Here is a 23,813-nt window from a genome sequence, read left to right on the forward strand (position 1 = left end):
TAGATCAGGTGAGGGGTAGGTGATTGGGGAACGGATTTTAAAGATGATTTTTGTTCTTATGCACTTTGGAATAGAGCTGTGAGGAAATGAATACCTGTAGAAATAGATTTATAAGCATTAATTTGGGAACAACAGGGCTTAAACTGCTTGCCAGCTTATTATTATTATTACTTTGAGATCTTGTGGGTCATGGGTTGGATAAATGACAGACATGTCTCTTCCCTCACAGTGGCTGCAGGACAATTTTCCACTTAGCATCCCAAGTGTTGCTCCTGACCACCTGGGCACAGGTGTTCTGAGGTTAGCTTGGTGAGCTTATGGGTTTTATGGATTTTTAACATAATTAAAAAAATTTACTCTTAAGTGAAATCATGACTGCAAAGCATCAGTTAACATTACAGAGAAGAACCAGACAAAGTCGTCGTCAAAGGCTATTCAGTCTCTTTAGGAAAAATAGAAGTTTTCACCTGCATTGAAAAAGGCAAATGGATTTTAGACATCGACAATAGGCTTATGAAAGGGAATCCTGGCAGAACACTCATTAATGGCGGTGTTGGCATTGAAGAAAAAGTTGAGCCCAGGGTGCTACTGAGTAGGACAGAGGCTTTATGTGAAGAATCCCAGGAATGGAAAGGAATACCCCTGGTGCAAGTTGGGCTCTGTGGCCCTACCTGGACATTGCTAGTAAATTTAGGGGTGTTTATTTCACAAACACTTTGTTTTCATTTTGCTTTCCATAAACTGCTTATTTGCTGACAATGACTCTAGTGAAAAGAACAAAAAGTCACATCTGATGTATTTTCAACCTCTTGCGTCATTTCTGGCTTTTCTCTTATTTCTTATGAGAAATGTTCATTTTGTTTCAAGCATTTTGAGTTATCAGTTACTTTTCAGCAACAGTGTAAATTTAGAGGACTTCAGTTAAGGGTTGAAAACCTTAAAGCTGCATATCTTAGGAATTTGTCCTATGGTACTAAAGTATATAATGATGTAACTCTGAAGAAGTCCATCTAAGCATTGTTTATGTAGCAGGAGAACCAAATGAAAATAACCAAGAAGTCCAGTAAAAAAAAAATTGGTTAGATAAATTAGGTTACATCTTTACAATGGAATATTATGCAAGTATGAAGCTGGTTATTATGTCTGTGTGGATATTGGATAATCAAGATTTTGTTTAGGTTATAATAATGTTATTATGGCTATAGTTTTAAAAAAGAGTCCTTATCTTCTGTAAATAGTTGTCTAAATATTTAAAGTTAAAAAGATATATATTGCTTCAAAATAATGGGAGAGAGGATGATGTATAAATGAAACAAGATTGACTTTGAGTTGATAATCATTGATCTGAGTAATGTGTGCATAAGAGTTTGTTATATTATTCTGTCTTCCTTCATAGATATGTGAACATTTTGCTTCCTTCCTTCTTTTTTTGTCAGAGTCTTGCTTTGTTGCCCATGCTGGAGTGTAGTGGCATGCTCACAACTACTGCAGCCTTGATCTTTTGGGCTCAGGTAATCCTTCTGCCTCAGTAGCTGGAACTACAGGTGCAAGATCCTTCCAAGTAGCTGGAACTACAGGCACATGACAACACTCCTGGCTAATTTTTTTGATTTATTGTAGAGACAGATCTCGCCAAGTTGCCCAGGCTGGTCTTGAAACCCTGGGTTGAGGTAACCCTCTCACCTCCGTCTCCCAGAGTGCTGGAGTACAGGCATGAGCCACTACGCCTGAACAATTTTTACACTAAAAAGTTTTTTAAAAAATGGAGTCATAGATGTACATTTATTCAGGTTGTGAAAACTGTTCATAAACTTATGTTAAGTAGAAAGGCAAGTAGTATATGCAGAATGGTCCTTTTTTTGGTAAAAAATGCACATATATACATAGAAAATTATTGAGAGATGATGTGTCAAAATAAGTGTTATTCCTGGGTCAGGTAATTGTGAGTGGTTTTGTTACTTATTTATATCTATTTATCTAAATTTTTTAGATTTTCTAGATTGCATTATTTGTATATTTTAAGTGTTGTTGTTTTTTTTAATTCTGGGCTTGGGAAACCGTTTGGCAGTAGCTACTCAAGTAGAGCATATGCAAACTCTGTGAGCCAATAATTCCACTTCTAGTTGTATTCCCAAAAGAAATGTGTACATATGTTCAGCAAAAAAGCATGAGAATGTTCACGGCGCTCTATTCTTAATAGCTTCAAAGTGGAAACAACCCAAATGTCCATCACTGCTAGAATGGACAAGTTGTGCTATCTTCACACAATGAACACCACACAGAAACCGAGAGAGAACAAACTCCAAGTAAATGAGGCAATTCGGATACATCTCAGAAACATAACACTGAGTGGAAGAAACTAGATATCATGAGAGTGCCAACTGCACAGTTCCATTTATTCAAAGTTCAACACTAGAGAAACACATGTAGGAGTCAGAAGTCAGAAAAGAGATTTTCTTTGGGGTGTTAGAGACTGGAAGGGAACCCGAGGAGGTAGAGACTCTGGTGATTTTTTTTCTTGATAATGCATGTGGGTTACATGGGCGTGTTTATTTTATGAAAATTTATTGAGCTGTATGCTTGATGATCTGTGTGCTTTCCTGTCCTATGCTGTATTTCAATTATGGGGCTTATTGTGTGTAGCGGCCATTCTAAGTGGTGAACGAGTGCTTTGTTTTCCAGTCTATGGTTACATCTATTAGAGTAATGGTTTGTTCAACAATCCCAATAGGAAGGGACTTAAAATTAATATGGATATCCGGTACTAACAGCTGCATTTGCACAGCCTCTACTGATGAACGTCCTGACTCCTCCCGCCCTGTATCATGTTTGCTCCAGTTTTGGCCTGTTTGCTCCACGTGGGCCTCCAAGGTTCAGGATGAGAGATATCCAGTGAACATGCTGGGTCTGATGCTGAGCTATGCCTGTAGCTCCACGATGGGGGACAGAAAGAAATTCGTAAGATCATGATCATGTTATAAAACAGTTAGAATCACTCAGGGATCACGAATGAGGTAATGCACACAACTACCACTTACCAAGCATTTACCCTGTGTCAAACATTGTTCTAAGTGCCTTGCAATGTATTAGTGCTTTTAAAACTCACCGCAGCCCTGAGAGAGAGAGTATTTGTGCAATCCCTACTTTGGAGAGCAGAGAAACTAGGCAGCTTGTTCGTCGCAGTGAAGCTTGAAAGTGGTGGAAAAATTGACCCACAACAGTTGGTGCAGAAGCAGTCCTCAGACATAGATCCTAAAAGGGGATTGTGGAACTGGATTAGCCCCCATTCAATTGGTGATAAGGACCCGATTCAGTGGGGGCCAACTGCGCATCTCAACTCCATGCTTGGTGCCATCACACTGGTAGCTTGGAACTGGCCGTGGTGGGAGTATTTACACACAGAAATGAGCACACATTACACATCAAGACTTATTTCCTGACTGGGTGCAGTGGCTCATGCCTGGACTCCCAGGACTTTGGGAGGCTGAGGCAGGAGGATTGCTTAATCCCAGAAGTTCGAGGCCAGCCTGGGAAACAAAACGAGACCTCATCTCTGCAAGAAAAAAGAAAAAGAAAAATAATTTGCTGAGTGTGGTGACACATGCAGTCCCAGCAACTCACAAGACTGAGACAGATGGATATCCTGAGACTGGGAGGTTGAGGCTGCGGTGAGCCATGACTGTGCTAATGCATTCCAGTTTGGGTGACAGAATGAGATCCTGACACACACACACACACACACACACACACACACACACACACACACACACACACACACACAGACTTCTTTCACCCTTTGAGACTCAGTTGTTAAACACTGACCAGCACACCAGCGATCCCACCTCTGGTGGTAGGCGGAAGACAGATAGCCTCAAGGCATGCCATAACTGTGTGACTGTTAAAACTTTCAACAGTGGTAAAATGGGATATGATACCTGTGAAGTGCACTGGCAGGTCCAATATCTCAAGCTCACACTTTGCAAAGACCAAACTGCCATGGTGAGGATCCTATTAGCCCACTTAACATTGTCTTTAAGTTAAGAAATCTATCCGAATCCTGGAGAATCTGTTTCTGAATGAGGTCAACTTATTTATCTTTTATATTTCTTTTTTCCCTTTATTTTACGGATGTGGGGTACAATTCAGGGTTAGGTATACAAATGTTCATTATGCAGGCACCCTTGTTGATGAGGTGTGCCCCTACCTTCTCTGGCAGTTTCCCTCAACTGCCAATTTCACCCCCCCTCCTCTGGTACTACTTCCGATCCCTTTCTTATATTATGATAATTGCTTAAGGTCCACTTATGAGTGAGAACATATGGTACTCTGTTCTTTGTTTCTGTGATAGATCACTGAGTATGATAGACTCTAAATCCATCTAAGTTGCTGTGAAGTCCATATGCGTGTTCTTTTTATAGCTGCATAATATTCCATCATGTATATGTACCACATTATTTTTATCCAGTCCTGCTTTGATGGAGGTCATCTTATTACACAAAGCAAGTCAATGCCAGAAGAAAAAGGGTTGTTGGATTTGGATGTTGTAGATGGCCTGCTTAAATTCCCCTTCCAGACGGAAGCACACAATCACCCAGCTACCGATCCTGTTGCCTACTGAGGGCTCACAGCAAGTTCCTCCCTAGGAACTGCATGGCATGAAAGTGTGAACTCTTCACTTCAAGGTGGCAAACTCTTAAGGGCAGTCCTAGCTTCAGAGCTCCTCTGGGCATCCACCAAGGCCTCTTTGCGGCTGCATCACAGTTCAGCTTCTCCTTCTTCCCCCTCCTACAAAGGGAACACTATTAAACACGATTAACTCATAAAGTAGCCCAAGAACCAGGGTGAGATGATAAAAGTGCCACATTTCCTCTTGATTTCTCTGCACTTTATGAACAAGGAAATCACTTTAGTCAGGCTCCTTGGTTGGCAAGCTAGCCCACTAGAGAGGGGTTTAATGTAAGAGTACATATGTGAGTGATAAGAGATATGGTAAGGGGTATCTCATGGGAATTCAAAATCAGAACCTTCACAGAGATTTTCTCCAGAAGATAGCTTCAGGGACCTCAGTAACAGAAGTCTGAAAGTCTTCGGGTTGTGTATTGGTGTTATCCAGGGATTTTCTTCTTGTTGTGCTTGTTCTTTTCTCCAACTTCCCATTTGGTATCTTCTCCATCTTTTCTCTATCCAAAGCATCGGCTCACCTACAGTCATCGTTCCTTATACCTTTGACTCCACACGGCTCACCATGGCCCCTCCAGCCTCCCCTTATCACAGTCTTGCAGCTTCCATGCCCACCTTTGCTTGCGTGATTCTTGACATGCTTTTTATTTTAAATTTCTAAGAGTGAGACTCGGATTTCTCTCTTGATATTAGCTCATGTCTCAAAGGCCAGCTCAGAATTAGCTGCATGACTATGGTAGATGGAAAAAACGTCTCCGGATCTCCAATCTTCTGCAATGTGACTTTGTACCTCTTCTCATCAAGAAGTGAAATCTATTCTTCCACCTTTAATCTGGGTTGGATATGTGACTTGCTTTGGCTACAAGAATATGGCAGAAGTGATGTGTGCCAGTTCCTAGCTTAAAGCTCAAAAAGTCTCACGTACTTTCATTCTTTCTCAGGAGGCTGTCATCATGAGAACAAGCCCCAGCTAAACTGCTTCAGAATGAGAGACCATGTTGTCTTAGCCTAGGTCATCCTAGACCGGCTTATAACCAGCTAACCTCCCAACATATGAGAGAGCCCAGTCAAGATCAGAAAAGCCACCTCCCTAACCCTCAGCTGCTAATAGATGCACAGGGGAGCCCAGCTGAGTTCAGAGAACCTCCCAGTGAACAATAGACTCCTGTTCACTGATACATGCTTATTATTTGAAGCTACTGAGTTTTGGGAGGTTGGTTTGCTATACAGCAATAGCTGATTAATACAATTGCTTTAAGTCTGAGTCTCATTTTTTCACTTGAAAAGTGAATCAAGAAGACTGACGTCCTTGGGGAAGATTTTAAGATGTTATGCAAATAGACACTTCAGTATACTTATTGAGTGGCTACTCTATGCTAAGCATTGAGATAAACCCTGGGAATTCACAGGACTGATAAACTTTGCTGTAGGGCAACATTAATACCTTCCTTTCTAGCCACAGGCCAATTGCCAATAATTGGACACTCTTGTGTGAAGGGCAGTGGAAGAGGAAGAGGTTATCAGTCTCAACTGAAAGACCTAAAGCAATGGGCAGCTACCTTATCTCCTGATTTACCAACATATCTGTTTATAAACCAGCTTCCTTACTCACTTCCCTTACTGAGTTAATATACAAGTGTTCCCCCTTATTTTTGATGGATAAAGTTTAGGGATGAATAAGAGAATTAATTCAGTCCATCAGTAAATGCTTGTTTGGGACCTCAACAGTAGACACGACTCAGTTCACACTATGAAAACCCTTATATCCAAGTGAGGGAGGCAGAGGTAGGAACAAGTCATTGTAACCTGCAGATGTGCAATTGGCCAGGTGCAGTGGCTCATGCCTGTAATCCCAGTACTTTGGGAGGTTGAGATGGGAGCATGACTTTAGCACAGGAGTTTGAGACCAACCTGGGCAACATGGTGAGACCACATCTCTAAAATAAAAAATAGGCATGGTGTGGTGGCTCAGGCCTATAATTCTAGCACTTTGGGAGGCCGAGGCAAGAGGATTGCCTGAGCCCAGGGGTTCAAGGCCACCCTGGGCAACTTAGCAGGACCTTGTCTCTCTAAAAAAAAAATTAGCCAGGCGTGGTGGCATGTGCCTGTAGTTCCAGCTACTTGGAAGGCTGAGGCAGAAGGATCACCTGAGCCCAACAGGTCGAGACTGCGGTGGCCATGAGTGTGCCACTGCACTCAAGCCAGGGTGACAGAAAGAGACTCCAACTCAAAAATAAGATAAAATACAATTAAAAAATAAAAATTAAAAAAGTAACTGGAAATGGTGGTGTGCACCTGTAGTCCTAGCTACTTGGGAGGCTGAGGTGGAAGGGTCACCTGAGCCTAGGAGGTCGCGACTGAGATGTGAGATGAGCCATGAGTGTGCCACTGCAGTCCAGCCTGGGTGACAGAGTGAGACCCTGACTCAAGAGAGAGAGAGAGAGAGAGAGAGAGAGAGATCTGCAATGTAGCCTTTCCCTCATCTTCTATATCCAACCCATTAGCCAGTCCTGGGCTTCACCTCCTGAAATCCGAATCCATCCACTTCTCCCCAGTTCACTGCTATTTCCCTGGTCCAAGTCATTGCCATCTCTCACTACAGCCATCCAACGAGTCTCTATGCCACGAATGGAATGTTTTTTTAAAATCATAGCCTCTTGCTCAGAATGTTCCACACTCCACGCTCAGACTAAAACTTAAACTTTTCATTGCAGCCTACAAAGCAGTGTGTACACGAACCAGTCTTTGCCCAGCCCTTCAATATTACCTCTTTCCTCACTCATCCTCTCTCACTCTGTTCCAACCACACAGACCATCTACATTCCTCCAACGTTTCCGGCTTGTTCCGACTTTTGGCACCCATTCACCCACTGTACTCCCAAACATTCCATCTTTCTCTCTCCTGTATCTTTGTGTGAATCCTTCTTTCCCATAATTCAGGTGACAGGCCCAGGTCCCTTTTATAAACTTCTCTTCTCCACCTGCTCTAGCTAGCTCAAGTAGCAGCTTCCCCCTCATCACCACTATTATACATCACCTTATTTCAGATCCCCACCCCCACACTCTGTTTATTTACTTGCTAACTTGTTTGTTGCCTTTACCCCACTATAATGCACATCATCATCTCTTAGTCGCTGAAGACAGTAATCTTGTCTGTTTTGTTCATCTCCAAGATATACAATGATGCCTACTGTACACCTGGTGATATCTTGTACTCGATAAATATTTGTTGGAAAAAATTGAATGAGCACAGAAGGTTTAGGACGTACCCAGAAGCAGCGCCTGACACAACAATAATTTAAAAACCCCAACAACAATAGCTGCTTTCTTTGCCCCAAATCCCACCTTTGTTATTTTTAATTACCTTGCTTCAGCTGTCTACCAACTGCGGCTGGAAGGCAAGGTCTCAGACTTTGTAAACACTTACGTCATCTGGGCCCTGCTGGGATCTGATGTGGGGCGTGGAGGAGGGTGGGAATTCATCACTGTTTATTTGCAACTAAACCAAATTTTGTCATGGGTAAATCATAAGTTTAAGTTCATCCCAGTTATTTTCTTTGTAGGGATGTTTATTTTCTTTAAAACATTTGCAATAAAAAGCCCTGACACCTGTGGAGGAAGATATGTCCTCAGCTTTGAGAGTCAACCAAGAACTGGGCAGAGAGAGGCCCTGCTTGTCAACTTCTGCTAAGAGAAATTCAGCAAGTTAGTGTGTTGCTTGGTGCCACTGAACATCTGGTGGAACAGGCGAGAAGGAAAGCAGTTAGAGTTTTATTCTTTTTAGCATCATGTTAAATTGGCCATGAAACCAGGGAGGTGCAATTGAATTATAAGAGGGCTGAAGTATTAAATAAAAATCCAAGAGACAGTCAAGGAGTTTGGCACAAGGTGGGCTAGACGCTTAACAGGAGGAGAAATGGATTTAAAATACAATGAGTAGAAAAGATATCTTCTTTGCTAATAATTCACCTCCTTTAATACAAGGAGATGGGGTTATGGGGCTTGCACCACTTAGAGAAGGTGACTTCCCTTGGACAATGGGGCGTTTCCTTCTGAAGGGGAATCACTGATTCCTTAAAGGTCAGTGGGGTCCGAGAATGTGGCGGGATGAAACATCTTATTGTTGTTTCTTGTTTTCTTGCTTGTGGGTTTCCTGTCTTGCCTTTTCCACATTCTCCTTCATGTCCAGCAGATGGACAGGTTCAGTCTGACTGAGGAGGATATTAAATCTTAGCTTGTTTCAGAATGGTGGTAAATGCGTCTGTCAGGAGTGACAGACTTCCCTTGCCAACTGAAGGCTGACAGAAAGGCTGATGCCTTTATTACCTTTTCTTCAAGTCCCTCTATTTTACTGGGATGGAGGAAGTTCAACCTTTGTCATTCTTGGGGCATATTCCCAGTGGTGTGCTGGTAAATGTTCAACAAACAGCTCTTTGGGGATGGGGCAGAAGAGTAAGCCCTGATTTGTAGTGTTTGCTGATTTCAGTGATAATAAATATTCTTACCATGGCTGACTTGAAGCTACCAATGTGACATCAGTGAAAACAGAGCAGGGAAGAGATTTACTGTAGCACTCCCTACATACGATTTCTATCACATAGATATTATAACCAACAATAACTGCAAGAAAATAGATATTAGTAAACTATAAAATAATGAATAAGGGATGAATTTTGAGTATTTATTATCTGTGCTTTAATATAATTTATTTAATTGTAAGTTTATATAATTAATTTTTAACAATAGCTGTGTTCAACAATTGGCTTGCAAATTTCTTGAAAATGTAGCCATGGGCCCTGGTTATGAACTAGCTCTGTAGGCTGAGTTGGATCTTGGTATCTGGGCATCTATTGGTATCTATCACATTGTCAGCCTTTTGTTTACAGTATACAGATTCTTCTGAAGATCCTCATTCCTCAGACTCTAGTGATTGTAGCTGGGCTTTGGGTTAGTGTCTTCTACCTCAAGGCTGACAATATTCAGCTAGTGAAAACCAGCTTGGTTTCACTCTGTCACCCAGGTTGGAGTGTAGTGGCATGAGCCCAGCTCACCATAGCTTAGATCTCCTGGGCTCAAACCTACAGAGTTGCTGGAACTACACCTGGGCTCAAACCTACAGAGTTGCTGGAACTACAGGTGCACACCACCATACCTGACTAATTTTTGTATTTTTTTTTGTAGAGATGAGTTCTCACTGTGCTGCCCAGACTGGTCTTGCACTACTGGGCTCAAGTCATTCTCCTGCCTTGGCCTCCCAAAGTGCTGGGATTACAGGTGTGAGCCACTAAGCCTGTACTCTTTTCACATGTTTTAGTGTAGCTACTCATGGTATCTGTCTAGAGACACTCTGAGAGCTGGCACAGCCACTCCTTGCAGTCAGTGAGAATATCACCTTCTGGGATCTTCTCTTACCCCCTCCCTTACGCCCTGTGACTCTTTTCCTTCCCCCCACCTTCCACGCCTTTTCTTGGGCTCAGTTCTGTCAAGTTCTGTTCTGTTGTGCTGCTGGAAAGAGCAAAGTGGCGATTAGGGTGGCAGAAAGGAAGGGGAGCTTTAAGTTTATGGAGGTGAAGGGAGGAGGTGTCTCGCTGTGCCTCTAGGAGTGGGAGGGAGATGTCCAAGAAAAACAGAACTTCCCTGTTGCCTAGATTATCCTTCTCAGCACATTTCTTGTGTGTTTTGTGCTAAAAGAGTCCCCATCTCTTACTTTGCCTTGAGTTGCTTTGCTAAAAACCCTACCTTGAATGTTTCAGGTCCCAGGAAGTCGTTATGGGGCGATGGCGAAAAAAAATTCTAATCTCACCACATGGAAATGAATAAAACATGGCCCTGGGCCTCAACTTGCTCATACCATCAGAGAGAGAGAAAGAATGAGTGAGGTGGGAGGGACAGCAGTGGCATCGTATTCAAGGCCATATGAGGGGCCTTTTATATGCATCATTTCACTGGATCTTCTAACCTCATCTTATTCTCATTTTACAGAGAGGGAAACAGAGACCCAGGGAGTTTAAGTAACCCCTCCAGTGTCACCAGCTGTCAGGTAGCAGAGCCAGAACTTCAGAACGACTCTGACTCTGTGCTATCAATTGTGAGTCATTCCCTGCTGGGCTCACTCACCGACTTCGTATCAGGTCTTTTTTGAGGTTTATGATTTCCTTGTTCATATACCTGATGCTCCTCATTGGCTTATCTGGGACCTGAAGGGAAGATACGAAGTGAAAGTAAAAGGCATGTTAAAATGCAATTGCCACAAATGAAGTAGGTTACAGGAGGCTCAAGTGTTCATCTGAGATGTCTGGCCAAGTGTGAGGGGTCCCAGGCAGCACAGGGTCCAACTTTACACCAAAGAGGGGGGCATGTGGTACAGAGGACATAGCAAGGACTTTGGAGACAGGTGAGCCTGAGCTCGGATCCTGGTTTTGCCTAGTGATCAGCTGTGTGACCTTGAACCAATTGTCTAATCTTCCTGGGCCTCAATTTCTTCAGTAGAATTGGGGAGTAATTCTTACTCTGTTATTGTTATGAGGATTAAATCAGTTGCCAAATTCCTCACTCATAGCAAACATTTGATGAATGGGTGATACTGTTATTATCATTACACTTAAAGTAAGGCAAAAAGTTAACCATTGAAAATAATTATTGTTGGTGGTATTGGCAGCTGATTTGGAGAGCTGAATCTGGTCATTGTAAAGATGCAAATATACTCTTCTCTCCTTCCTGTCCCTCTATAGCAGAGTTTTGCCAGTGTTCCATTCAAATAATCCTTCATGGGTTTTTCTTTCCCTTTCTTCTATTCATTCGCCTTGATTAGACATAGGGGAAAGTTCATATTACTCAGAGTTTGATACTTGCTCAGCATAAATTAGAGAGTTAAATGAACTGCATTTTAATTTTGCTATTTTTAATTTTTTAGAGACTGGTTCTCTCTGTTGCTCAGGCTGGAGTGCAGTGGCATGATCATAGTTCACCACAGTCTTGAGCTCCCAGGCTCAAGCAGTCCTCTTGCTTCAGCCTCCCAGGCTGAAGGCACAAGCCACTGTGCCTGGCAAACTATATTTGAATATAAAAGTCATTTTTCTCAACTTCTGTTTGGAGAAACAATAATCAGAATATCAACTGGATTATCTTGTCTTAAAATTATTTTCTACATATTAGCGTTTTTTAAATTAAAAAGATACTAAGTCGTGACCCACCTGGGCAACTTGGCGAGACCTCATCTCTACAATAAATCAAAAATTAGCCGGGCGTGGTAGCGCACGCCTGTAGTTCTAGCTACTTGGAAGGCTGAGGCAGAAGGATAGCCAGAGCCCAGCAGGTCGAGGCTGCGGTGGCGGGGAGCGGCCACTGCACTCCAGTCTGGGCGACAGAGAGAGACTCCAACTCAAAAAAAAAAAAAGATACTAAGAAATTATGGAAAAATGGCCACTCTCAGATAAAGATGGTGGGATAATCCTTTATATTGACATTCCAGAAACATACCTTGCTTATAAATGCTTTAAAAGTGAACACACCCTTAGAGCCAACAATTCTGCTTTCAAGCACCCAAAGGAAATATTCCTGCATGGGCACAGAAGCTCGTCAACAAAATTGTTCACCAGAATGCTGCTTGTAATAGCAAACTATTGGAAACCAATTGTACATCTCACAATAGAACACAGGTTAAATAATTACGGTGTACCAAAAAAAATTAAACACTATGCAGCGGTTAAATATCATAGCAACTTAATGATGTAAGTATATTTATTGATACATAGAGATCCCTGAATTTTTTGAGTCAGAAGATATGTTACAAAGTAATATTTATAGCATGAGTCTAGCTTTGTTTTTGGAAAGATGACCTATGTGGATATAAATATATCAAAGATATGGAATAACAGCCCCAAATGCAGTGATTCTGGGACTGCAACTGTGGCAGGTTTTATTTCTTTTTTGTGTTTTTCCTATAACTTTGCAATAAGTATGAATTAGTTACACAATAAACGAAGAGAAAAGATTTTAAAAGTAAATGGCAAAGTGAAATTTGATGAAGGTTAATTGGTGGTACTGTATTGAGAGTGGTTTTGAAGACAGGGTGTGAGAGGGTTGGGTGCTCACTATCAGAAATTCAAATGTAGGTGTGTGGGAGGAGATGAGGTATTTTCTTGGCAGCCACTATTGAGGATATTGGGCTATGGTGCCTGCTGCTCTGGACCTCTGAAGTGGGAAGTAGAAGGTGAGGAGTGTCGTTGTATCAACACTGAATGATGTTTGTGGCAGGGTAGGTAAGAGGCAGAGAGTGGGAGAATTCAGTGGAGGGAAGGGAATGTTTCTGACCTGCCTGGTTCTCAATCATTTTTCTCCTGAATCAGCCAATACATGTTCCTATGCAAGGTAGCTCAGATTAACGGTGAAGAGTCTATCAATTCCACAGGGTATTTTTACCTTGGATAGGATTGGAAGCCATTATCCTAAGTGAAGTAATTTAGGAACAGAAAACCAAATATCACATGTTCTCACTTACAAGTGGAAGCTAAGCTATGAGTCCACAAAGGCAAACAGGAATGATGGATATTGAAAATGCATTGTAAAGGGTTGGACAGGGGTGAGGGATTAAAAATTATCTACTGGGTACAACGTACGTTATTTGGGTGATGGGTATACTAAAAGCCCAGGCTTCACTATACAATTCCATTTGTACCCCTAAAGTGAAATTTTTTTAAAAAAAGAAAAACAAGTATATAGATTGCAAAAAGTATGTGGGTAGTCTTGAATAAAGTCTGCTGGATATGAAACAATAAAATCATTTACAAACTTTATCTTTTTAGTTATTATTGGTAATGAATTGCAGATACTATATCTTGCTCATCTCAATACAGTGGGGTGTTTCAACCCCTTGGCTGAAAATTGATGGCAGACCCATCAGCTTCCATCTTGGGGGGAGTGGGTGAAGTGGGCAGAGAGACCAATCTCTGAGGGGGCAGGCTAGGAATGCCAAGAGTAGTTTCTCAAACTTTTACATAATAGACATTTGCTTATCTAACATACTCAGCATCCGTTCACTCTCCCTCTTGATACCAGGTACCTGGTTAGGCCTTTGCCTCTCCCCAGTCACAGTGCCACGCCCCCATCACAGTGATTGGTTTAAGGATGGTCATGTGACCCAGTTTGGGCAAATGAGATGCAAACATTTTCCAGGGGCTTCTGGGAAGCATGATTCCTAGGTCTTCTAGGAACCACAAGTAGAGATGTCCTCTTTCCTCACTGACTATAAATGGAAAAGCACACATCTCTTGAGAGTTGTAGGTAGCTATTTTGTACCCATGAGGGTAGCCAGCTTTGGGCTAACAAAAGGTGGAGGGAAGGCAGAGAAGAGGGTCAGAGGAAAACTTGTCCCATGGCACCTTGTGTAATTGAGCAAGTTTCACTAAAACCATATCCTTTATTACTTAAAATAACTTAATTAAGTTTTCTGTTACTTGCAGCTGCAGACTGTCTGAAATGTGCCTCTCTTTTGGGAGCCAAGGCTGACAAGAGATTATTTTAACTAGCCCTTCTTTCCCTCTCACCACTCTTTTTGAAACATCTATATCACATGTTCTCACTCATATAATGGATCTTGAAAAAAAAAAAAAGAAACATCTAGATGACCCCCTTTCTGGTGTGTTTTGCAGTAAAAGCAGTGATATTGGTCATATGGAGATCAATTATTTGAAATCAAGGTTGCCTTTATATCCAATTTCACTTTTTTTGAGCACTTCATTATATTTTTCCTGCAGTACCAAAGTAAATTTCCTAAAAGTTATTGTGAACAAAACATATCTATGAGTAAGAGAAAAATAAACACAATAAAATTTTCTTGCTGGATAACTTGAAAACGCATAATGGAAACCCTGTTTGATAGTGTATCTGTCATTCTCCTAAACATTTGAAATTTCACCTTCCTCATGAAACGACTATGATTTCATTCAACTTTCAAGCACATTTTTTTCAAATGTCACCTAGTAATAGTTGTCTGTGCATCAGGAATTCACATCACTGTTTAAGAGTGGATTTGTATTGACTGGGATTGGTGCTAAATAACATAGCAGCAAAGCCAAAATTGTGTCCTCAGCTTGACACAAACTTTATCAGGATGAGATGCATCCTCTGAATCCCACAACTATATCAGAACTTCAAGGGATTCTCAGGAAACCATTTTTGTCAAATGATAATTTTATAATTATAAGCATTATAAATATAATTTTACAATTATAACCTTTAATAATAGTTTTGTTTAATTAAAGTTATAATAGGCCAGCAGTAACAACTGGTTTTTAGGACATTTACAAACATTATTTGATATTAACACAATAAAAAGTTTGTAAAACATTCAAAAATCACTCTCTCTACAACCTTTCTAGAGGGTAATTTGGCCATATGTATGACAAGGCTTTAAAATACATAACTCCTGGCCCCAGCCAAGAACATTGTGTGGCAAGGACGAAAGGATTTCTCCATAAGGATGTCTATCATAGCAGTGTGAATAATAGTGAAAAATACCTAAGGGTCCTACAGAGGGCATTGGGGGGATAAACCATGGTCTATCCAGACAGTGGCAAATGGTGCATTTGAGTCTTGGTGCTGCCACTTCATGTTGCTGGAGATGTTTATTCACTGATGTGGAAAGGTGGTAATGGAATATAATTTCAAGTGAAAATGCATGCTACAAAATGTAAAAATAGACCATAGAGAAGGTTTAAGATTCATATTTATAAAATTGATGGAGATTTCTATAATCTGATACAAATTATGTTTTAAAATATTGATTTATGGCAAGGCATATACTTAATAATATAATAAGCTGGAAATAAATACAACAAATTGCTAATATGGGTGTTAGCTCAGGGTGTTTAATTATAGGAAATTAAACAATAATTTTTTTTGTTTTGGTGATCTTTTTCCCTAATTTTTATACAATTTACATACATTAATTTTGATAAGTATTTTGCATAAATTTTGAGTAATTCTCTCACAAGGCTAGCAAAATTGAAATGTTTAATACTGATTTAAATGGAGTCATCTAAGGGTCTGAAATTATGTAAGTTAATAGATTTCTTAACATACTGCATCAGCCAGGGTCTAAGCAGGAAATCATAGCTTATACTAGGTAGTTTGAGAGAGGGAATTTAATACAGGGGAGCAGTGACAGAGGTGTCGGAAGATCTGAAAAGCCATATAAGGAATGGTGAGGCAAGCTAGAGACCTGCCCAAGAAGGAAGCCCTACTACTCCAGGGTTGAACGGACTAAGGGAAGAGGTAATTTTCAGAAGTCCTGAAATTGGGTCACCTGGCATAAGCTGGACTAGTGGAAAAGACAGTTTCAGTTGGAGGTGCCACTGGAAGCTCAGTGATAGAGGGGGAGAAATATACTGGCTTCTCCCTAACACTCACCTGCCAATTTCCTGTTGGTGCCTCTTTTTAGCTGAACCCACTTGGAAAATAGCTAGCAAGGGCACCTGGGAAATGTAGTTCTCAAGGGTCAGCCCCCCTGTGGGGAACCGGAAATGGAAATAAGGGCCAAAAACAAATGGTTGTGGCTACAGTTTATGTAAATGCCTTGGCCCCAGGCCACTTTGGGACTACAAAACTTGTTCTTCCCTTAATTCTATCAAGGGCCCCTTTGCAGATGATAACTTTGGCTATTTCTTCTTTTGATTCTAAGCCTGAGGTTACCAGGGTTTTCCAAGGTTTAGATGTAAATCCAGAATTGGTATTATTCTCTTCTCTCTCTCTCTCTCTCTCTCAAAACCATTTCTAAAAATCATGATCTAAGTTATCCAGGACCCTCCTATTTCTCCCAGTTTCTTTCTCTTAGATCTTTGTAGAGTACCTCTTCTCCCATCAAAATGTATCTGTTTCACACCCCACACCCTTAGATCTTTATACCTCTTACTGACACTGGTGAATGTGTCTCCCTACTTAGGCAGCACATTTGCAATACAACTCCACATTTAAGATTTTATTCTGGTTATGAAACTATCATTGGAGAAAATCAGGAAAATATTTAGAAAATGAGGAGAAAATGAAAACCAAGCATAACACCATCAACATCTCTGCGGATAGCCTTTGTTTTGTGCTCTGTGACTACTCCCAACCAAGCTATCTTGGGGACAGCTGATTTTGATTTTCTGTCCTTGCCCTTCTTGTAGGTGCTATTGGCCTTCAGAGCTTTCTGTTTCCCCCGTTGCTCTGCAGAGTGTGGGTGATGATCCCATTCTTTGTTTCCTGGAAAACAAAGTCATGTCTCTGCCCTGCCCGCCTTTTCTACAGTATCCATGAACAGTGCCCTTTCTCAGCTCAGTTAAATGAGTTTTTGAGAGTAGGACCATGAGAAATGCCAAGTGATGTCCCATAATGTATCAGGTTAAAAGCTGATAAATGTGGCGGGTGGTGGGGACAGGGTCAAGGGTGTGGACTCACAGTGGAGCCTTAGGTGGAGATGGTTATTTTTGGCAGGTACACTCACTTTTAATATTCGTGTGCCAGGACTGTTTAAATAGTACATTTGGAAATGATAAGGTTTAACCTGACAGCTGAGAAGTGGGAGGTGGCAGGAATGAATGGAAAGAGCTTTGTTGATGGAAAGACCCAGGGGTTTTGAGTCCTGGCTCCCTCACCTGGGGTTGAGTGATCTTGAGAAAGTTACATTCACTCCCTGAGTCTCAGTTTGCCCGTATGTGAAATGGAACTAATGCCAGTCCTACCACTCACATTATTGTTCTCTTATGAGCAGGATCCCATGTGTTCTCATATGAAATGCACGATTCCATTACCATCATTCCCATTTTACAGAGAAGCAAGTGGAGACTTGGTTTTGAACTCAAGTTCAAGGGACATTGAAGCATGTGTTCTTAACCACGATCCCATTTTTGCCTCCCCATTCTCATCTTGCACAGTAAGAGCTAAGTAAGGGGTAGCAGTTGCCAGCTTTTGATTTACAGATACTACCTCTAAAGCTCTTCCACTGAGTTTTGTTAGATTTCATCATAAAGAATTTTATGTGGTGAAAAATCAGAATGATTTGTTGAAGGTCACAGCCGGAAAGCCAGTCTTCTAAATATCTGTTGTTCTCTGTGTTTTATGAAAGAATGTTCCAAGCTCATCTTTGTTATTCCTTAAAATATGATCTACTTCCTAGAATCAGATTAAGATGGAAATGAATTCCTGTGAAACGCGCCCGGGCTGATACAGACATCAGGACAACAGCTGGGGTGCTCCGTCAAGTGGTGGAAGGGAAGGGGTACTGAAAAGAGAGCACTGAGGAGCAAGCAAGATGATTAACACATTTCAGACTCATTACGGAGAGGCTGTAAAGAATGCAAGAGGCAGGATCATGGCGAGAGTACCCATGTGAGCCCAGAAACCTTGGCTTCCATGCTGATGTTTTAGCTTTGGGTGGTTTTATGGTGGTGATGGGCACTGTTTTTTGGGGAAAGTGAGAATTTTTTGTCATAAAGATATAAGATGGTTACTTAACTATACAGGGATACCTGAATTACATAGAACCTTCAAAGTGAAATAGGAAGCATGCTACTGAATTCTTTAAAGGCTCCCTTGGCTGAAGGCAAGTTGCATCCTTCAGAGAGGATTTTGATTCCACCTCCCTTTCCCCTCATCTTCATATGGAGCCAGAAGAAAGGAAGTTGGAATCCTGGGGAGGTGGTAGAATAGGATCAAGCAATGATTCCTGGGAAGAAAGTTTCAGATATCCAGCTCCTGGCACAGTGCCTGGCTCTGAGTTCCTCTGTCATTGCTGAATGAGTGAAGAGATGAATGCATCAAGGTCTCAAGCTTTAATCACACAGGTTAATGATTAGTTACATAGGCGCTCATACAATAGTGAGATATGGTGGACACTACTCTAACAATCACAGCTGCTTAGTATCACCAGTAATGGGACAAACTGTTATTATTTGCCCCTGCAGGGATGCATTGGGGAGGACATATCACTATCCGTATTGCTACATCAGCTACACACATTTATAGTCCAAAATGTCCAGTCAGAAACTAATCATGAGGAAACAATCAGAAAAATAAAAAGTGAGGGTCATTCTGCAAAATAAATGACCTGGACTTAAAATTTTTTTTTCTTTTGAGTCAGGGGTCTTACTCTGTTGCTCAGGCTAGAGTGCAGTGGCAGGATCATGGTTCACCACAGCCTCGAGCTTCTGGGCTCAAATGATCCTCCTGCTTCAGCCTCCCAAGTAGCTGGGAATACAGGCATGTGTCACCATGCTCAGCTAATTAAAAACAATTTTTTAAAAAATAGAGGCAATGTCTCACTATGTTGCCGAGGCTGGTCTCAAACACCTGGACTCAAGCAATCCTCCTGCCTTGGTTTCCCAAAGTGCTGGAATTACTGGTGTGAGCCACCACACCTGGCCAACTGGGACTCTTGAAAAAGTCCATTGACTTTGTCCGCTGGGGCCTCTTGGAAGCAGGCATGGAGAGAGGAGTATAAGAAACTCACTGGGGTAAGCCTGTGAAAGAAAAATGGTGGAGGAAGCAGGATTGGGCAGGAGAGCCTCAGAGCACATTGTGGATCTGACAGACTCCAGCCAGTGCAGCAGGCAGGTGTGGAGCAAAGACTGACCATCACAGGGGTCCAAGCATAGGGCAGAAATGACCAGTGCTCACTGACCAGGGACTACTGGGGAATCCTGGGTTCAGCATGAAAGCTTCTGTGGATGCTGACGGTGCTAACAACTGGAGACTCTCAGCTTCCTGCACTCCTACTGGCAAGTCCTTTGTTGGAGAGGGATACAACGGATACACCTCTTTGACTTCCATAGTGTCATGAAAGAGGAAAAAGGCAGAGGACCTGTTTCTTTCGGAAACCAAGGGAACACGACAACCAAATGCAACGTATGACCCTTTGAGTGAATGCTGGACTGAAAGACGAAGCTATAAAGGGAATGGTTTAGACAAGTCAGAAAATTGGCATATGAATTAGGTATATTAGGTAATAGTATTGGATTAATGTGAAATTTCTGTGTTAATTTTCTTTTGGTTATGAAGAAGAATGTCCTTAGGTAACGCATGCTGGAGTGTTTAGGTGTGAAGTGTCTGCAACTGACACTCAAAGGCTCTGTTGAAAAAATTATAAGGGCTGGACTTGGTGGCTCAGCCTGTAATCCCAGCATTTTGGGAGGCCGAGGCGAGTGGATTGCCTAAACCTGTGGATTTGAGACCAGCCCAGGCAACTTGGCGAGACCTCGTCTCTACAATAAATAAAAAATTAGCCGGGTGTGGTAGGATGTGCCTGTAGTTCCAGCTACTTGGAAGGTTGAGGCGGAAGGATTGTTGGAGCCCAATAGGTTGACGCTGGGGTAGCCGTGAACGTGCCACTGCACTTCAGCCTGGGCAACCGAGTGAGACTCCAACACACACACACACAAAAGAAAAATTATAAGTAAATAAACACACACACATATGTATGGTTCATACATACATACATGTATATATGGATACATAATACATATGTAAAACATCATATCAATGTTAAAGCAAAACAGCAAAAAGACAACAGTGAATTTAGGTTAAGCATATGTGACTGCATGTTGTACTGTTCTTGCAACATTTCTGTAGGTTTGAAATATTTTATAATAAGATGTTGGAGAAAAAAGATGAAGTGATTGAAATCCCAGTTTCAGGTTTTCCTTTGCTGCAATTAGTTCCCTTGGGTCATCTTCAAATGCCAGTAAAGCAGGACTGGCTTATGGGAGCGGTGCTCTGGGAGTAAAGGAAGAGACTGGGCTTTTTGCTGACATCCATGGGATTTTGGAGGAAACTAGGAACAAAGGAAAGGACCCAAGTCCCTGAGGCTGGAGAAACTGGGGCCCATCAGCGCGTACAGGTCATACGGTTTTGTTAATTGTTCATTTAATTATTCTAAATGCTGTCTTGACCAAGTTTTGAGGCTCTGGCTAGATCAGTCAATGGCTCTTCTTAACGAGCTAATTACATCCACTCCCCAACTGCCTCCTGTATCCGACCCTCACACTCTCAGGCCACTATGTACCTGCCTCAATCATCCCCCAAACCGTACCCAGAGGAGAAGCGACTCCTTGAAGGGAAATTGAATTCCCATAGGAAGAGGAATTGCATAACTAGCAGCCAAAAACCAAAGATAGAGAAGAAGGAGGAAAAAGAAGAGAAGAAGGAAGAAGAAGTAGAGGAGAAAGATGAGGGGAAGGAAGAAAAATCTTGATGTATTTCAAGAAGTAAAGAGAAACTGTTTCCCCCATCAGGTCATATCCAAGACTGGTTTATCAAGGTCTCTTATCCTCAGCACTATTGATATTTGGAATCAAATCACTGTTTGTTTTGGGGGGCTGTCTTGTGCATTTAACAACGTTAAACAGACCCCCTGGCCTCTACCCACTAGAAGCGGGTAGCATCTCTCTCCCAAGTTGTAACAATGTCTCCAGACATTGTCAAATGTCCTCTCGGGGCACAAAAGCACCCTCAGTTGAGAAACACTGAGTTACCCTTTAATGGGAAGGAACCTCTTTATAAGAATGCCATTCTAAATCCCGGCCCAATCCTTGAGTTGGGAAACATTTTTGGAAAAACCCAGGGCACCTAAAGAAATTAACAGCAAAATAAACCTTCTATTTAATGATGTGCAGTTTATCTACTCCTCAGTCCTCTTCAGGCTGGGGCCCTTTTCTTGCCTATGGAATTGGTTTGAGGTAAAAATCTATTGAGCTCTGTAAAGAAAGTTGTAATCAGCGGGGGCTTTTCCCCCTCCTAAAGATTTTTTTGTGTAAGTTCTATTTGTTCTCCGTGTAGAGGCATCGGTAATAAAGAACTCCATGTTCCACTCTCTGTGACCATTTTGAATGTAGTTGGATAAACAAACATGGGTAAATTATTCTTCACTAGTGTGTGTTTATGGATAAGACTTTCCTGTTTGTCCCACAGCAGACATTTTATTTACGTTGCCTTATTTAATCCTTACATCATCAACCCTATGAGAAATCCTTATTCCTACTTTGCAGAAAAGGAACTCAAGGATCTGAGAGGTTCAGTCACTTATTCAGGGTCACAAAATGACTAAGTAGAGGAGCTCAGTGCCTTTCACTCCTTGACACCCTTCCCTCCCCTTATCTAATCTGGGGGTCAGCAAACTATGGCCTGCCATCGGCTTTTGCAAATTAAAAGTTTTATTGAGACACAGTCACTCCCATGCATTTACTATTATCTATGGATGTTTTCCTGTTACTACAGCAGAGTTGTGTAATTGTGTAATAGTTGAGTAGTTGTGTAAAAGATTGCATGACCCACACAGACTAAAAGGTCTACTATCTGGCTCTTTGCAAAAACGTGTACTGAACTCCGAGCTAATTCATCAAGTCCTGTTGGCCTTACTTCCTAAAGTGTTCTTAAATCTGTCTTCACACCAGTGTCATTTCCATGCTGATGCAAGCCACCATTGACCCTGACCTTAAGCCGGACAATAGAAACAGCTTCCCAATTAGTTTTCTCCTCCATCTTTGTTTCCCTTGGCCATTGTCTACACAGTTGGCCCTTCCAACATGCACATCTGGTTCCATTACTCCGTTGCTTAGCACACTTTACAAATGTTCCATATTGTTTTTAGATTAAAGTCTGAAATCCTTCCTGGGAACTACACAGCTCTGTGTGATCTGGTTCTCCCTTCAACATGATCTCACATTGCTCCCCTGTCCTGATCTCTATGGTCCAGCCATATGAGCCTCCCTGAAGTGTCTTGTGTGTGCCATGCTCCTTCTAGCCACAGAGTCTTTGCACCTGCTACTCTCTCTTCCTGGGTTGCTCTTGTGCAGCCATTTTCCCTTCAACTTTTTACCTCTAACTCATATTTAACTCTTTGCTGGGATGGCATCTCTTGATCTCTCTAAACATGGCAGGCTGTCATGTAAGGATACCCAGGTTGGACACTACATAACTTTGGAGTGATACTCTATTCACATTTTAGTCTATTGAATGGAATTTCTCTTTAGTGGTGGGGTGGTCAGTGGGAAGGGGTAGTGTCTAAGTTACCTGTGTTGGCAAATTATTGAGGAATTGCTACACGTCAGCATTGTGTCAAGCATTTCATACCACCAATCTCATTTAATCTTCTGACAACCCGATGAGACAGATAATAGACCCCTTTTAAACAAGGGGAAATGGAAGCATAGATAAAGTTGTTCCAGGTCATGTGGCTGGTCAGCAGTCAGAGCCGACACTTCAACCCTGGTCTCTCTGCATTTCTTTCGTTCTTTATTTTAATTTTAATTTTAAAATTGGTGCATAAAATTCAGGGTTAGTCATATAAACATCCATTCTGCAGGTACCCTTGTTGATGAGGTGTGCCCCCCAGGCAGATATCGACTACTGTCAATCTCACCTCTCCCCTTCCCCCCAGTTTCCGGCTACTGTCAATCCTTTTCTTATAGTATTGTGGTAGTTGTTCAAGGTCCACTTATGAGTGAGAACATGTGATACTCAGATCTTTGTTTCTGTGAAAGATCACTCAGTATTATAAATTCTAATTCCATGGAATATTACACAGCCATAAAGAAGAACAAAATCATGACTGTCTCTCTGTGTTTAAAACCTGGATCTCAGCCATTAGGACTCCTGGAAAATTCAAAGTCTTCCAGTCCTTGGGGTTGGAGGGAAAGGCAACATTACCCTGTTATTTGTTTCTTAAGTCCTCCCAGTTTTCTAAGGAGAGTCTGCTGTGAAGAAAGATGAATATGAGGAGGGATTCTGGAGAAACACACAGAGAGAATGAATGACTCCAGCTAATAAAGGCAGAGTGATACATGATGGAGGGTGAGGAGATGTCCTTGGAGAAAGGGTAAAGGATAAGGGAACTGACATTCAGGAAAAAGCCCCACGAGCTTTTAAAGGGGTTTTCTTTTCCTGTGCAGAAAGCAATGTAACCTCCTTCTTCATCTCTTCTGAAAATGCTTCAGTAGAGTCCACATTACACAATGGCACCTTTGGAGTGGAAATTGTGCTTTGGGGGGCTTGGTAAGACACGAGTCAGGCCAAGGGAAGAGTAGAGGTGGACAAGTGACAGATGCAGGGGAGAACAGAGAATCCCAGCTCCTGATCCTGCACCTGTGTGACCCCAGGAA

General features: G+C 41.8%; 1 protein-coding gene across 1 annotated transcript in view; it reads right to left on the reverse strand.

Annotated features, from left to right (window-relative positions):
• CCDC60 (coiled-coil domain containing 60) overlaps positions 1-23,813 on the reverse strand; it is a 114,113-nt gene that overhangs the window by 84,890 nt on the left and 5,410 nt on the right. The window contains exon 2 of the mRNA XM_008069309.1: positions 10,798-10,877. Coding sequence (XP_008067500.1) covers positions 10,798-10,877 — 80 coding nt within the window. The remainder of the gene's footprint in view (positions 1-10,797; positions 10,878-23,813) is intronic.

Source organism: Carlito syrichta, unplaced genomic scaffold, assembly GCF_000164805.1.
Source record: "Carlito syrichta isolate Samal-C Ts95f unplaced genomic scaffold, Tarsius_syrichta-2.0.1 Scaffold311911, whole genome shotgun sequence".
Classification (NCBI taxonomy): Eukaryota; Metazoa; Chordata; class Mammalia; order Primates; family Tarsiidae; genus Carlito; species Carlito syrichta.